Source organism: Dunckerocampus dactyliophorus, chromosome 2 (genome assembly GCF_027744805.1).
Source record: "Dunckerocampus dactyliophorus isolate RoL2022-P2 chromosome 2, RoL_Ddac_1.1, whole genome shotgun sequence".
Lineage (NCBI taxonomy): Eukaryota > Metazoa > Chordata > Actinopteri > Syngnathiformes > Syngnathidae > Dunckerocampus > Dunckerocampus dactyliophorus.
In genome coordinates, this window is record NC_072820.1 from 19,774,402 (window position 1) to 19,787,315 (window position 12,914).

The 12,914-nt window shown below is 42.5% G+C and overlaps 1 protein-coding gene across 4 annotated transcripts in view; it reads left to right on the forward strand.

The window, feature by feature from the left end:
• Positions 1-12,914, forward strand: part of LOC129168473 (disco-interacting protein 2 homolog C) — a 74,370-nt gene that overhangs the window by 50,327 nt on the left and 11,129 nt on the right. For all 4 annotated transcript variants that reach the window (XM_054753790.1, XM_054753808.1, XM_054753799.1 and 1 more), the window contains exons 6-21: positions 1,909-2,064; positions 2,150-2,269; positions 2,891-3,088; positions 5,782-5,873; positions 5,965-6,075; positions 6,142-6,265; positions 6,698-6,807; positions 7,354-7,456; positions 7,523-7,587; positions 7,655-7,748; positions 7,983-8,102; positions 8,198-8,312; positions 8,856-8,995; positions 10,522-10,658; positions 10,732-10,940; positions 11,440-11,554. In XM_054753790.1, the coding sequence (XP_054609765.1) occupies positions 1,909-2,064; positions 2,150-2,269; positions 2,891-3,088; positions 5,782-5,873; positions 5,965-6,075; positions 6,142-6,265; positions 6,698-6,807; positions 7,354-7,456; positions 7,523-7,587; positions 7,655-7,748; positions 7,983-8,102; positions 8,198-8,312; positions 8,856-8,995; positions 10,522-10,658; positions 10,732-10,940; positions 11,440-11,554 (2,009 nt within the window). The remainder of the gene's footprint in view (positions 1-1,908; positions 2,065-2,149; positions 2,270-2,890; positions 3,089-5,781; positions 5,874-5,964; positions 6,076-6,141; positions 6,266-6,697; positions 6,808-7,353; positions 7,457-7,522; positions 7,588-7,654; positions 7,749-7,982; positions 8,103-8,197; positions 8,313-8,855; positions 8,996-10,521; positions 10,659-10,731; positions 10,941-11,439; positions 11,555-12,914) is intronic.

The window sequence follows — 12,914 nt, forward strand, 5'->3', positions numbered from 1 at the left end:
GTCACTTGAAACAAAGGAGAGGATTATCAAACTTGTTAAAGAAGGTAAATCATCATGCAATGTTGTAAAAGGTTTTCAGCTGTGTCTAAAATCTGGACGAAGTACAAAAAACATGGGAAGGCTTTTAAAAGCAAACATACTGGTAGACCAAGGAAGACATCAAAGCGTCAAGACAGAAAACCTAAAGCAATGTCTTGAAAACATCAAAGAAGAACAAATGGGAGGAAACAGGAGTCAATGTCTGTGACCGAACTGTAAGAAAAGGCAAAGGCACTGGGACGATGGCTGTCATCATGGCCTGCAAATAGTTCAGACCTCAATCCAGATGAGAATCTGTGGTGGAAGTTGAAGAAAATGGTCCATGACAAGGCTTCAACCTGCAAAGCTGATCTGGCAACAGCAATCAGAGAACGATGGAGCCATATTGATGAAGAGTACTGTTTGTCACTCATTTAAGTCCATGCCTTCGAGACTGCAAGCTGTAATAAAAGCCATTGGTGGTGCAACTGCTTGGTCTAAAAAACTAACTGTTACTGAGTACCACTTTTTTTCTTGATTTCTTTTAGTGTTTCTTAAAGCCTGAAAGTTGCCATTTGAAATGACTTTAGTTTTGTGTCATGTCTGTGATCTGCTTTTTTTCTAAAAAATTAAAAAACTGAATGAACATCCAAGACTGTTGATTTCATAAATTTTGCCAGGGGTTGTAGTCCCTCCCCGTCCACTACGTAGCCAAGATGGCGACTATTGAGTGTGGTAAGTGACCTTAAAAGTTTGGTATTTGATTTGATGTAAAAGTACCAATCGAAACCTGCTGATCACAGTCAGTCTGAAGGTAAAAAAAATCCATCTGTACATTTGGAGTGTTAGTTTGGAAAATGGGTGTGACCACAGCACCACATAGCAATTTGGTGACCTTGATGATGTCATCTATGGAGCTACTCCTTAGAATCACTATGAATCACGGAACATCTGCTGTAATGCTGCAGGCCATGTGACTTCGAGCATGTGAAACCATTAATGAGGCTCTTCTCAGCATTTTCGCAGCTAATTGGTGGTCACTGCATGTGCACACATATGCTGTGTGTACATGTGCACTTCCATACTTTATGTTTTGAGTGTGTTCACGCTGAGAAGTACGTCAAATTGTTGCACACAAAATGCTCAAAATGGTGAGTGTGCAGTGATGGACACTTACAACCCTCAATGGTTGCCATTTACGCTACGTAGTAGAAGGGGAAGGACTAACTCGACTGGTTGTAATTCACCATTAAAAAGGCAAAAAGAAAAAGTTAAGTATTGTGATCATCATTTCCGGTAAGTGTACAATGACATTAATGGACTTGGGACAGCACTACACTACACTGTAGTACAAAAGGGTAGTATACAGTGTACACAGTATACTTAGAGTGTATGGAAGTACAGAGCATTACACATTTAAGACTATTTATTTGAAACATGCACACGTGCACACACACACGCACACACACATTCCCCCGACAGATAAACTCACAATGCCTGTGTGCGTCAGTCCAGATGTTACACAGACACACAAATGTTGCTGCGCTCATTAGCATGCGCGTGCAGCACGCCGTGGTGTTGTTATGCAGTCTGCATCCATCCAGAATCCTGCTCCTTCTTTCTGCTCATTTCCTTTCCTGACACATCCCTGCAGTCTGTGTTTCTTTCTCATCAGGTAGTTTGTAAGAATAATTGTGTTCTTGTGGACTTAATGTGTGTTCATGGAGTCATTAGAGCATCACAGGTGGCCTGGACCCTGAAAATGAAGCAAACTGGAAAGACTTTGTTGTTTGTTAAATGGACCATGTGGTGTGTCCTCAGTTTTGTCATCAAGGTGAGCAAGTAGTGAGAGCCTCCTTGACGGCACTAAGCAGGCTTTACTTTCACCAGAGAACCACTCAGCCCCTCAGCCAGATGTTACTGGGTACACCAACAATGCCGCCGCCACTGACAGGATCCAGACGGAGAAGACACCCGGCGACGGCCCCCTGGTCCAGAGACAGACACCAAAGTACGGCAACGCTGAACTGATGGAGACGGGAGATGGTGAGCATCATGATTAGTATTTAGACACTTCACTGGGCCGTGTAGTTTAGTCCAAACTTTGGTCACTAACCGTGTCTGTCCTCAGGTGTTCCAGTCAGCAGCAAAGTTTCAGCCAAAATCCAGCAGTTGGTCAACACGCTGAAGCGACCTAAAAGACCTCCACTACGAGAGTTTTTTCTTGATGACTTTGAGGAGCTACTGGAGGGTAAAAAACGTATTTTATTCCTCTCTGAAGACATTGTAGATCAGGGATTTCCTAAGTTTTTCCACTGAGGGCTGCATACTGAAAATTCAAAGGATGCGGGGGCCACTCTTACATTTTTTAAACCAACCCATGTATATATACTGAAACATTTTTTTATATGTAAAGAAAAAACAACCTGCATCTCTGCTTAGTGTTATTGAAGACAAAGCAAATTATTAATATTAACTTTTTCTTCTTACATTATGCTTTTTTCTTTTTTTTTCGCCAAGATTACATTACATTATTTCTTGTAATATTATGTCTTTATTCTCATAATATTTTGACTTAATATTATAACTTTTACCCAACCTAATTTTTTTTAAAATTGCAAGTGTGTTTTCTGTTTTGTTTGTTTCTTACAATATTATGACTTTTCAAAAAGTCATAGTTTTCTTGTTTCACTGTATTTTTTAGAATGTGCCGCACTGTAGATACCCCTGTTCTAGATGTTCTGTTGACCACTTGTTAACCTCCAGTCAGGTCTATAATCAAGAAAATGAGCAGAACGAGGCCAGGTGGGGGCGCCTTCTGCCTCAAACGCCAAAATCATGACTTCACTTGTATTTTCTTTTTCGCCCACAGTCCAGCAGCCTGACCCCAACCTGCCCAAAGCCGAGGGCTCCCAGATGGTGGCCGTGCAAGGGGAGGAGCTGGGTGTGGTCACCAACTGGCCCCCCTGTCTGGAGGCGGCCCTGCAGAGGTGGGGCACTATCTCCCCAAAGGCCCCCTGTCTCACCACCATGGACACCAATGGCAAGCTGCTCTGCCAGCTCACATATGGTCAGTGACATCATTGACATCTTTTAGCGCCATTGTTTGAACCCAACAGCAACGTTTAAATAAACCTCCTACCTTACAACTTTAGGAAGTTCGTGTATGGCAACTTGTTGGGTGTCCAGCAGTAACCGCTGCTCAGTAACGTTTGTCGCTTTTTTTTTAACTGGCAGTCAGCCAGAAAGTGAGCTAAAGACCTACCTCACTGTCACTGCTCCTTTGCTCTCGCCACTTCATGGACACCTGTTTTGTGAAGAAAGCACAGTTTGATGCTGGATGCTCCAATATTCATCCACTCATATCCAATATCCAATTCTTCTTTACTGTTTGCTGATAACCATGAACATGTAACCGCTTGAAGGGGTGTTTCTCTATGCAGCTCTGATTGAGCGTTGGCATGGGGTGGGGAGCTTGGAGGAGTTTGTTGTGGAAGAACTAGAAGAAATGTTGTGTCAAACTATGTTTATGTTCTGTCTGGAAAGTTTTGAATCCCGAAGTTTCTCCAAACAGTCATGTACACAATGTAACCTTGGAGAGTTCACACAAAGGTAGCGTTATTCCTTGAGAGCGTGTGTGTGTCTGTGTATAAAGATAAACAATGTCCACACAAAGAAAGACACACACACACACACACACACACACACACACACACACACACACACACACACACACACTGATAGTGAGGATGGAGGCTGGTGCTGATCATGAAGGGATGTGAGCTCACTAGACTGTGAAATGTTTTCTAGCAGCATTCAGGAGTTGTCCTCCAGACACCTGAACATGGTGAGACTTTGTGTGTGCGTGTGTGTGTGCGTGTGTGCTGAATCTACATCTCCATCTTTCTATCTTTCAATCCTGCTGTGTTGCTGCTCTGACAAGGACAAACGTGTTTTGCTGTTTCATCTCAGCCTGTCAGGCTCCACCTCTGGAGAATTCCTGACACTGAAATCTCCTGCTGTCCCTCAACTCAACTCAACTCAGAACTGTTCTGCTGCTTTACAATAGAAATTGTGCAGGAGCTATCATGAAGTCACAGCTGGGTGCTCGGGCGTCATATCTGCCAGTCAACAAAGTGTTTTGTTATACAGAGGAAGCTTTGTTAGTATTTCATACTTAATGTGTGCTAGGAGAAATTTAAAGGGACAGTTCACCTTTTTAAAATGTATGTTCCTTCTTGTAGAACAAGGGTCACCAACTCGTCGATCGCGATCCACTAATCAATCTTTGGGACTTTGCCGGCCTATCGTGAGAATATTCGAAAAAAATGTATAATCCCATCAGTGTCCTCCCCTCTCGGAGAGCAACCAATAGGCACACATTTTTTCCACTGAACATGCTCGTACGCCTCGCCGCTCTCCAGGCAGCAACCCGCAAGCCCCAGCCAGGAGCCCAGTCCCAACACCTGGCCGGAGGTACCAGCGCACTCATACCGGCTGGCCTCGTTGTGTTAGCAAAAAGGTTGAAAGCGAGGGAGTGACAGAGCGCAGTGATGTGCCTGTGCCCACAACAGTATTTATTGCGAATTAGTATGGCTCAAAATTTACCTTTGCTACCTCAAAGTTAAAGGGAAACTGCACTTTTTGAAAAATGTTGCCCATCATCCACAATCCTTGTGAGACATGAACACATATGTCTTTCTCTTTTCTGTGCGTTCTAACAATATAAAAACAGATAAAAAGAGACAGCTCATTACTGCATGTATTATTCCGTCTGTAAAGTCGTCTCAAAAAGTCTCCAAAAACATTTACATATAAGGTGACGTGCATATTAACCAAGCTACAGCGACATTATTATTATTATTAACATTGTTACGCCAATCAAACTAGGTTACTGGCGCATTGACACTTTGCCATACCACACCGAGTAGCTACTAGGCGGCTAGCGACGAGCTTCACCAGAGACTCACCCACAGCGCGTAATTGCCTTGCTCACAACGCCTCAGACCACTGCCATATGGTAAGCCATATTCAAGATGCCACCAGGGCTGTTGTGTTTTTATTTTTGAGTTTGTTAAGTTAATGTTAGGTGTAGGTTTTCATTTCTATGCTGCTATGTGAAATCATGAATGTCATATCATGAATGTACCTGTTACTACATAGTCACAGCATGTATATAAAACCATAACAAGTTGTTGGAGGTTTTTGGAGGTGTTTTAATAGCAGTCTTTGTAGGCGGCATAGAAAAATAAGAAATAGAATAAGAATAAATAAACAAATAAATATGGGATAGGTCACGTCAAATTTGTGTTCGCCGTAAGACAGTCATTTTCAATTTTTTGAAAGCTCCTGAGCATTATGGAACAAAAAAGTCAAGTGGTAGACCCAAAAAAATCACACCACCGATACTGTATTGTGTGTGTGTGTGTGTGTGTGTGTGTGTGTGTGTATATTTTATTTTTATTTTTATTTTTATTTTTATTTTTATTTTTATTTTTATTTTTATTTTTATTTTTATTTTTATTTTTATTTTTATTTTTATTTTTATTTTTATTATATACTGTATATTTATCCTTATTTGGGGGTTGGATCTTGAGCAGGTTCATCGACAAGGGATCTTGGTCCCAAATAGGTTGGTGACCACTGGTGTAGATGGTCTTGCGACAGTATCTGAGTTCTTTTCTCTGTTGTGTTGCTGTGTGACTATCACCTGTGTCACATGTTGTTATTGCATTAACATGAAGTGTTTGTGTGTTCTTGTAGGTAAACTGTGGTCCAGAAGTGTGAAGGTGGCCTACAACCTGATGCACAAACTAGGAACTAAACAGGAACCTGTCATCAGACCTGGAGACAGAGTCAGTGTGCAGGGATGATTGATGAATGAGTGAATACGACAATGATACGTTCATTCCGTGAGGAAAACCTCTCTTCTGTCTTCTCCTGTAGGTGGCGCTGGTCTTCCCAAACAATGACCCAGCTTCCTTCATGGCGGCGTTTTACGGCTGCCTGCTGGCTGACGTGGTCCCCGTGCCTATAGAAGTCCCTCTGACCAGGAAGGTGAGTTTTGACAAGAAGAAGATCATTGTCTTGAACGCCTTCAAACATCTGGCCTGTCCCTCACAGGATGCCGGGAGTCAGCAGATTGGCTTCTTGTTGGGCAGCTGTGGCGTGAGTGTGGCTCTGACCAGCGACGCATGCCACAAAGGACTTCCCAAGAGTCCCACTGGAGAGATCCCACAGTTCAAAGGTCACTTCAAACATGCAAAAATAATATGTTTAAAAAAAACACCTTTCTTAATTTGCACTTAAATTGGTAAATGCTGTCTGTGTATGTGCGTGTGTGTGAGACAGGAAATGATGAGACAGGAAATGATGCAAATCAATAAGAGAGATAAGAAACGAAAGACATCATCTTCCAGATTAATAACAGCTGTTAGCCTCCCTCTCCGTAATGCACCAACAAATGTAGCTACATTGACTGTGTTTGTGTGCAGGTGTGTGTGTTTTGGAGGTGGAGTGTTGCGTGTATTGATCTCCACGCTGTCAAGTCATTAAACTCACACGGGTGTTTGTTCGCGTGCATTAACAACCTGCCTTCTTCCTTACTTGCTGAAGTGCACGTGATCAGTGTTTGTGTTTTCACACTGCGTGTGTTTGATTTGTGTCTCCACATGTTCAGGCTGGCCCAAGCTGCACTGGATCGTCACAGACTCCAAACACCTATCCAAGCCCCCCCGAGACTGGTTCCCTCACATCAAGGACGCCAACCAGGAAACGGCATACATTGAGGTAACACACGTGATGGACTTCCACTCTTAAGTTTGTCCGTCTTGACTGTTTGGATTCATCAAGGACCTGGATTGGACTCATTTTGTTTTGTGTCCTGCCACTGGCGCGAGGGACAAACTAAGTGCCCTTTTTATTCTACTAGAGATAAATGAATGAAACATTTGTAAACACCTGCAGTGTGACCCTGAGGAGCACTGTTGAGAAAAGTTCATAAAAACACAGAAGTGTACCTAGTGGTTGTTTTTATATTAGCAGACTGTCTGAGTAGTGCGAGTGAGAACTCCTGCTAAGTGTGAATAACTGAAGCAGCAGAGGGGATCACACAAAAAGACATTTATCTTTCCCACCAAAGATTCATTTAGACTTGGCGGAGCCTCTCCTGCTCTGCTTAAAACCAACACAAATTGTTACATTTCATCAACAGAGGTTACTGAGTGTTAGCTTTATCAGTTAAACTTAAAGGGATAGTTCGGATTTTTTGACATGAAGTTGTATGACATACAACTGTGTGAAAATGTCAACTCATTTCATGTTTGTGTGTGTCAGTATAAGACGTGCAAAGATGGCGGCGTCCTGGGCGTGACAGTGACACGTGTCGCCATGTTGACTCATTGTCAGGCCGTCACGCAAGCGTGTGCATACACAGAAGGTAACGCGAACATCACGTGATTGTCTTCGTGCTCATGGTGCTCACACAATGTTTGTCTTCATACAGCTGAGACCATCGTCAATGTTCTGGACTTCAAGAAGGATGTTGGACTCTGGCACGCTGTCCTCACTGTGAGAATAGCACACACACAGTTGTGTGTAGAATGTACGTTAACATCGATAAATGTGTGTCCTTCAGAGCGTGATGAACATGATGCATGTCATCAGTGTTCCGTACGCCCTCATGAAAGTCAACCCTCTATCTTGGATCCAGAAAGTGTGTCAGTTCAAAGGTAACAAAACGTCTTGATCTGCTTTGCTAGGAAATATACTACATTCATTAACTGATTTCATTTCATTTACACAGATATGTATTGATCTTCCATCATTTCCATGAAAGTATAACATACGTTGAATGTGTCATATGTTGAATGGCGTGTGACACGAGTGACATGTAGCAAGGAGCAAGTGAATCGTGACGTGTAACATGACATGTGATTTGTGTGTCATGTGATGTGCATGTGCAGCCAAGGTGGCGTGCGTGAAGTCACGTGACATGCACTGGGCTCTGGTGGCCCATCGGGACCAGCGTGACATCAACCTGAGCTCTCTGAGAATGTTAGTGGTGGCTGACGGCGCCAATCCTTGTAAGAGCCAACACCACTCTTATCCCTCACCTCTCAGCAGCATGGTGTGCCTGATTAAGCCCTGCCTCCTCTCTATTCTTCTGTCTCTGTCTTAGGGTCCATCTCGTCATGTGACGCCTTTCTCAACGTGTTCCAGACCAAAGGTTTGAAGTCAGAGGTCATCTGTCCCTGTGCCAGCTCCCCTGAGGCGTTGACAGTTGCCATCAGAAGGTACACACACACACACGCACGTTTTTTTTCTTTAATTGCATTTTTAGAAAGTGTCGATAAAAAAATAAGCTGCGTGCTGCATATGGCCCCCAGGAGGCACTTTGGACACCCCTAATTTAATGAATTAGTCACACACACATTTAATGTCTTACTACACTTGTACAATTCTAAAGTTTTTCACGGAGTTATTCTGAACCTTCCTCCTCCGTCATCATCCTCGCTACATGTGTCAGTAATGAAGTGCTTTTATTTGCTAGTAAAGCAGCTTCAAACCTCATAAACATCATAAACCGAACACTTCATACCGAGCTTAAAAGTACCTAACAAGTCGTAAAGTTTGATGTCTGCTAACAAGTCATCTCATGTACTTTTTTCTTAACTTTCACAATAAAGGTATTTCCATTCTTGAACAAAATGCCCTCACTTTAGAACATATTGGATTTATCAAAGACTGTCCTCAGTGTCTCACAAAGTCATTTCCAGAATGTTGTGCTTTAAAAGTATACATCAGCAAGCACATCTAACATTCATTTAATCCTGCAGGCCGCTGGAGGAGGGCAGCACACCCCCGGCCCGTGGCGTCTTGTCCATGCAGGGTCTGAGTCACGGCGTGATCCAAGTGGACTCAGAGGAGAAACTGTCGGTGCTCACGCTGCAGGATGTTGGCCACGTCATGCCTGGAGGTGATGCAAGTCTGCTTCATTTGTTTTCTACTGTCTTCACAACAAAGCAATAAAACACCATCATCACTTTTGTCAGGAGTGTGCAATGTGCAGCCTGGGGGCCATTGTGGACTGCAACTTTTTTTTTAAAGGACAATACAACAAGAAAACTACCGGTAACAAAATAACTGCAAAAGTTGCAAAAAGGAATAATGTAAGGAGAACTAGAAAAATTCCAGTGGAATTTTTGAACGGGCCTGCTACCTGTTTGCAAACCTCTGGCCCAGCGTTTGAGACCAACTTAGTGACTTTTGGGCTTTGCCTTTGAAACTATTTTTTTAAATAGAAATGCTATCAATGCTCATATTTAGCATGCTTACTGCTAGCATGCTAGCAAGCTGGATGGATACATTGTGATAACATGGGAACAGTAGATGGCTGCTGAAGTGCTAAATCTCAATGTGATATGCAAAATGCTAAAATGGTACAGCTATTTCCTAGCAAGATAGGTACTACAGTCGTCACTCGCTACATCGCTTGAACATCGCTCCCTCACTCAAACGCGTTTTTTAAACAATGAATAAATGATCGCTGTTTCCTGGTTGACTATGGCCTATTATTAGTTTAAAAAAAAGAAAAGCATATTTAAGCAAATGTTACATATTCTTGGCCTAAATTAAGAATTATCAAGCATAAACGTGTTCTAAATGTACAAAAATGCAAATACATTTCAAGGCAATACAATATGTTGATGAACTGCCACTAGGTGTCACTAGTAACATGCACCTGACTTCATCACCAACGACAGGCGTTTATTTCCGGTTTGAATTATCTCACAACAGGCACAATAATAACATAATAACAATAATAAAAATAATATCATCATTGTCATAATAATAACACGGGCCGCTGTTGTGGCTGTACTTACTCCAGTTAAAACTCAACTCTGAATCCCCAACGTCACTTCCTGCCCACATACAGAAGACATTTATTAAACACACACGAGCATGAATCTTATTTATGTCCTAAATGGCTTATTTCCTCTGATTATACCTACTGTATTGGGTAATATGAGTGTAAAGGCGACTATAGGTATGTTATTTCATATCTAGAGCGCTCTAATAATATTAAAAAACATAGAAAGTCGTAAATGGATTTTCTATGCTCCAACTATGAAAATATTTGATGTATAAATAAGGACTTCTCCTTTGTGGAAATTCACTTATTGTGGTTGGGTCTGGAACCAATTAACCACAATAAACGAGGGATTACTGTATGCGCATAAAGTGGCATATCTTCTTTAAAATCAATTTGTCAATATGTGACCCACAGTGGAAAACATTTTGGACAGCCCAGACTTTTGTGAGGGAAACTTAAGCAAAATGGCACATGGCCAAAGTATTGGGACAACAACAGAAATCTTGCCAACCTTTCATTTATTGAGTAAAAGTGTCCCAATACATTTGTCCATATACCGTAATGTCAGGTTATGTCCACACATCTACAAGCAGAATTAAAAAAAACATCCCCCTCGTGGTCTTCCACAGCTGTGATGTGTGTGGTGAAGTTGGACGGCGTTCCACAGTTATGCAAAACAGACGAGATCGGTGAGCTGTGCGTGTGTACAGCAGCCACAGGGACGTCCTACTACGGCCTCACAGGAATGACCAAGAACAGCTTTGAGGTAGGAACGCTGGTCCTCCTTGCTGAAGATCGAAATAGTCAATCCTGACCATGATGGTGTTTTCACACTCCAGGTCGTTCCCGTGACCAACAGCGGCGCTCCTGTCAGCGAGTTCCCCTTCACAAGGACAGGCCTGCTGGGCTTCATCAGCGCCTCCGGACTCATCTACGTGGCGGGAAAGCTGGAAGGGCTGATGGTGGTGGGGAGGCGCCACCACAACGCCGACGACATCGTCGCCACGGCACTCGCTGTGGAGCCCATGAAGTTTGTCTACAGAGGAAGGTGAGCAACACGAGCATCATGTACTACATGAAAATATGGGACTCCAGATGGTACTGCACGTATGCCGCTATTTCCGCATTTTTTTACATTCCCGTTACTCCCTCACTATTAGCGGTGTTTTGACCACACCGCGTCCCCTCCTACTACCCGGAACACGGTTTAGCAATGCATCGGCTCAAGTATGCTGTGTGTGGACTGTCATGGCAAGCGGACGAGCTACCGCATGCACAAGAGGCTTCAAAGTCTATAAACGTATAAACTTTACATAGAAAAGCCTAAAAATGTTGCTCGGATTGAAGTTACAGATGTCCACCATCTCCTGGTGTAAAACATTAACTACACGAGACACCATATTTGCAGAAATGGCTTAATAAATTCATCAATGTTGCAGTTGTCGCAGTTTTGTCTCAGTTTTGTGACTTTAGCGCTTAAAGGGCTATGTGGTGATTTTTACCTTTGTAAAACGTTGTGTGTGTGTGTGTGTGTGTGTGTGTGACAGGATAGCAGTGTTCTCCATCGAGGTCCTCCATGATGAAAGGATTGTGGTGGTTGCTGAGCAGCGTCCTGATTCCACAGAGGAGGACAGCTTTCAGTGGATGAGCCGAGTCCTGCAGGTACACGCACACACACACCTTATCTCTTGATGTCCGCCAGCATTTTTTTGTTGTTGTTGGTGACTGGAAAGGATGCACATAGCAAGAGGTCTGCTGTCGATTTAATAGAGTTTTGAACTATTTTGGTGCTTTCCTGACTACACTTCAGGGAACACAAGATCAGAACAACTTGCTGACACCCTTCACTTGAACTCAGACAGGCGAGAGGTACTAATAATTTGAAATAAACGAGTTACAAGTGCTGACAGCTACTAGCCTTGAGGAGGAGATGAAAGCACTACTGGATGAAACTGTAGCACAAGTAAGGCAATCTACAAGTAAGAGGCCTGCTAACACAGATTGGAAATGTACAATGGCAGAACAACAGCCTGAAGAAGAGATTCTGGGAGATCCATGATGAAGTCATAAACCTTAAGGAGGAAAATAGAGCACTGCACAAGGACATGGAGGTACTACGAGATGATATCAAGTTACTACAAGATGATGATGCTGCCTTGCTCGGTGCTTGTAAGGAGGTTAAAAACCCTATGGAGGAAAATGGAGCACTACGCAATATCAAGGTACCACTGGATGATGATGTTGCCTTGCGCACCACTCTTGAGGAAGAGAAAGAAGCAAAGGAAAATATCATGACCAAATAAAAAATACAATTGATGAAATGGATCAGAATGCACAAATGAACAATGTGATCCTCATGGGGCTCCGAATTATACCCAGGACAAAAGCCAGGGCAGTCCAGAACAGTGAACCAGATAAAATGGATGTTGCTTCAACAAAGCAACAGTTTGCCAATTTCCTAAAATCCACCATCGATACTTGCATCCCACTGTCTGACAGAAACAACACCACACCCGTCATTATTAGAGATGGACAATATTGGCTTTTTTGCTGATATCCGACATGCCGATATTGTCTAACTCTCAATTTTCCAATTCCGATATTTATTTGTTCTTATCTGTATTTATTTATTCTTAGTCTATTTTCTTATTTTTCGTATCGCTCATGTCTTGCCTTGGTTGTTTTATTTTGTGATTAAATGATTAAGTTCATTATGACATTTTTACAGATATCTATCTATCTATCTAACTAAACACGTATCTGTTGTGAAGCCTTGACATGCCTGGAAACAACATTGTACAGCTCGCGTAAGCAAACCTCTGAGAAATACTTGCGATTGCGCATGGCAAAGCACTGCTCAAGTTTGGTGAATCCAGCATTGTTATTTTTTGTTTTGATTATAATAGTATTATAATAGTTATTTTTTTACATTTTTGCAAATTGTGGTTGCGGCAAAATTATGTGTTTATTTTGTTAATTGATGGTTTTGTGGGGGGGTATTTCCAAACAGAACTAGGTGAAT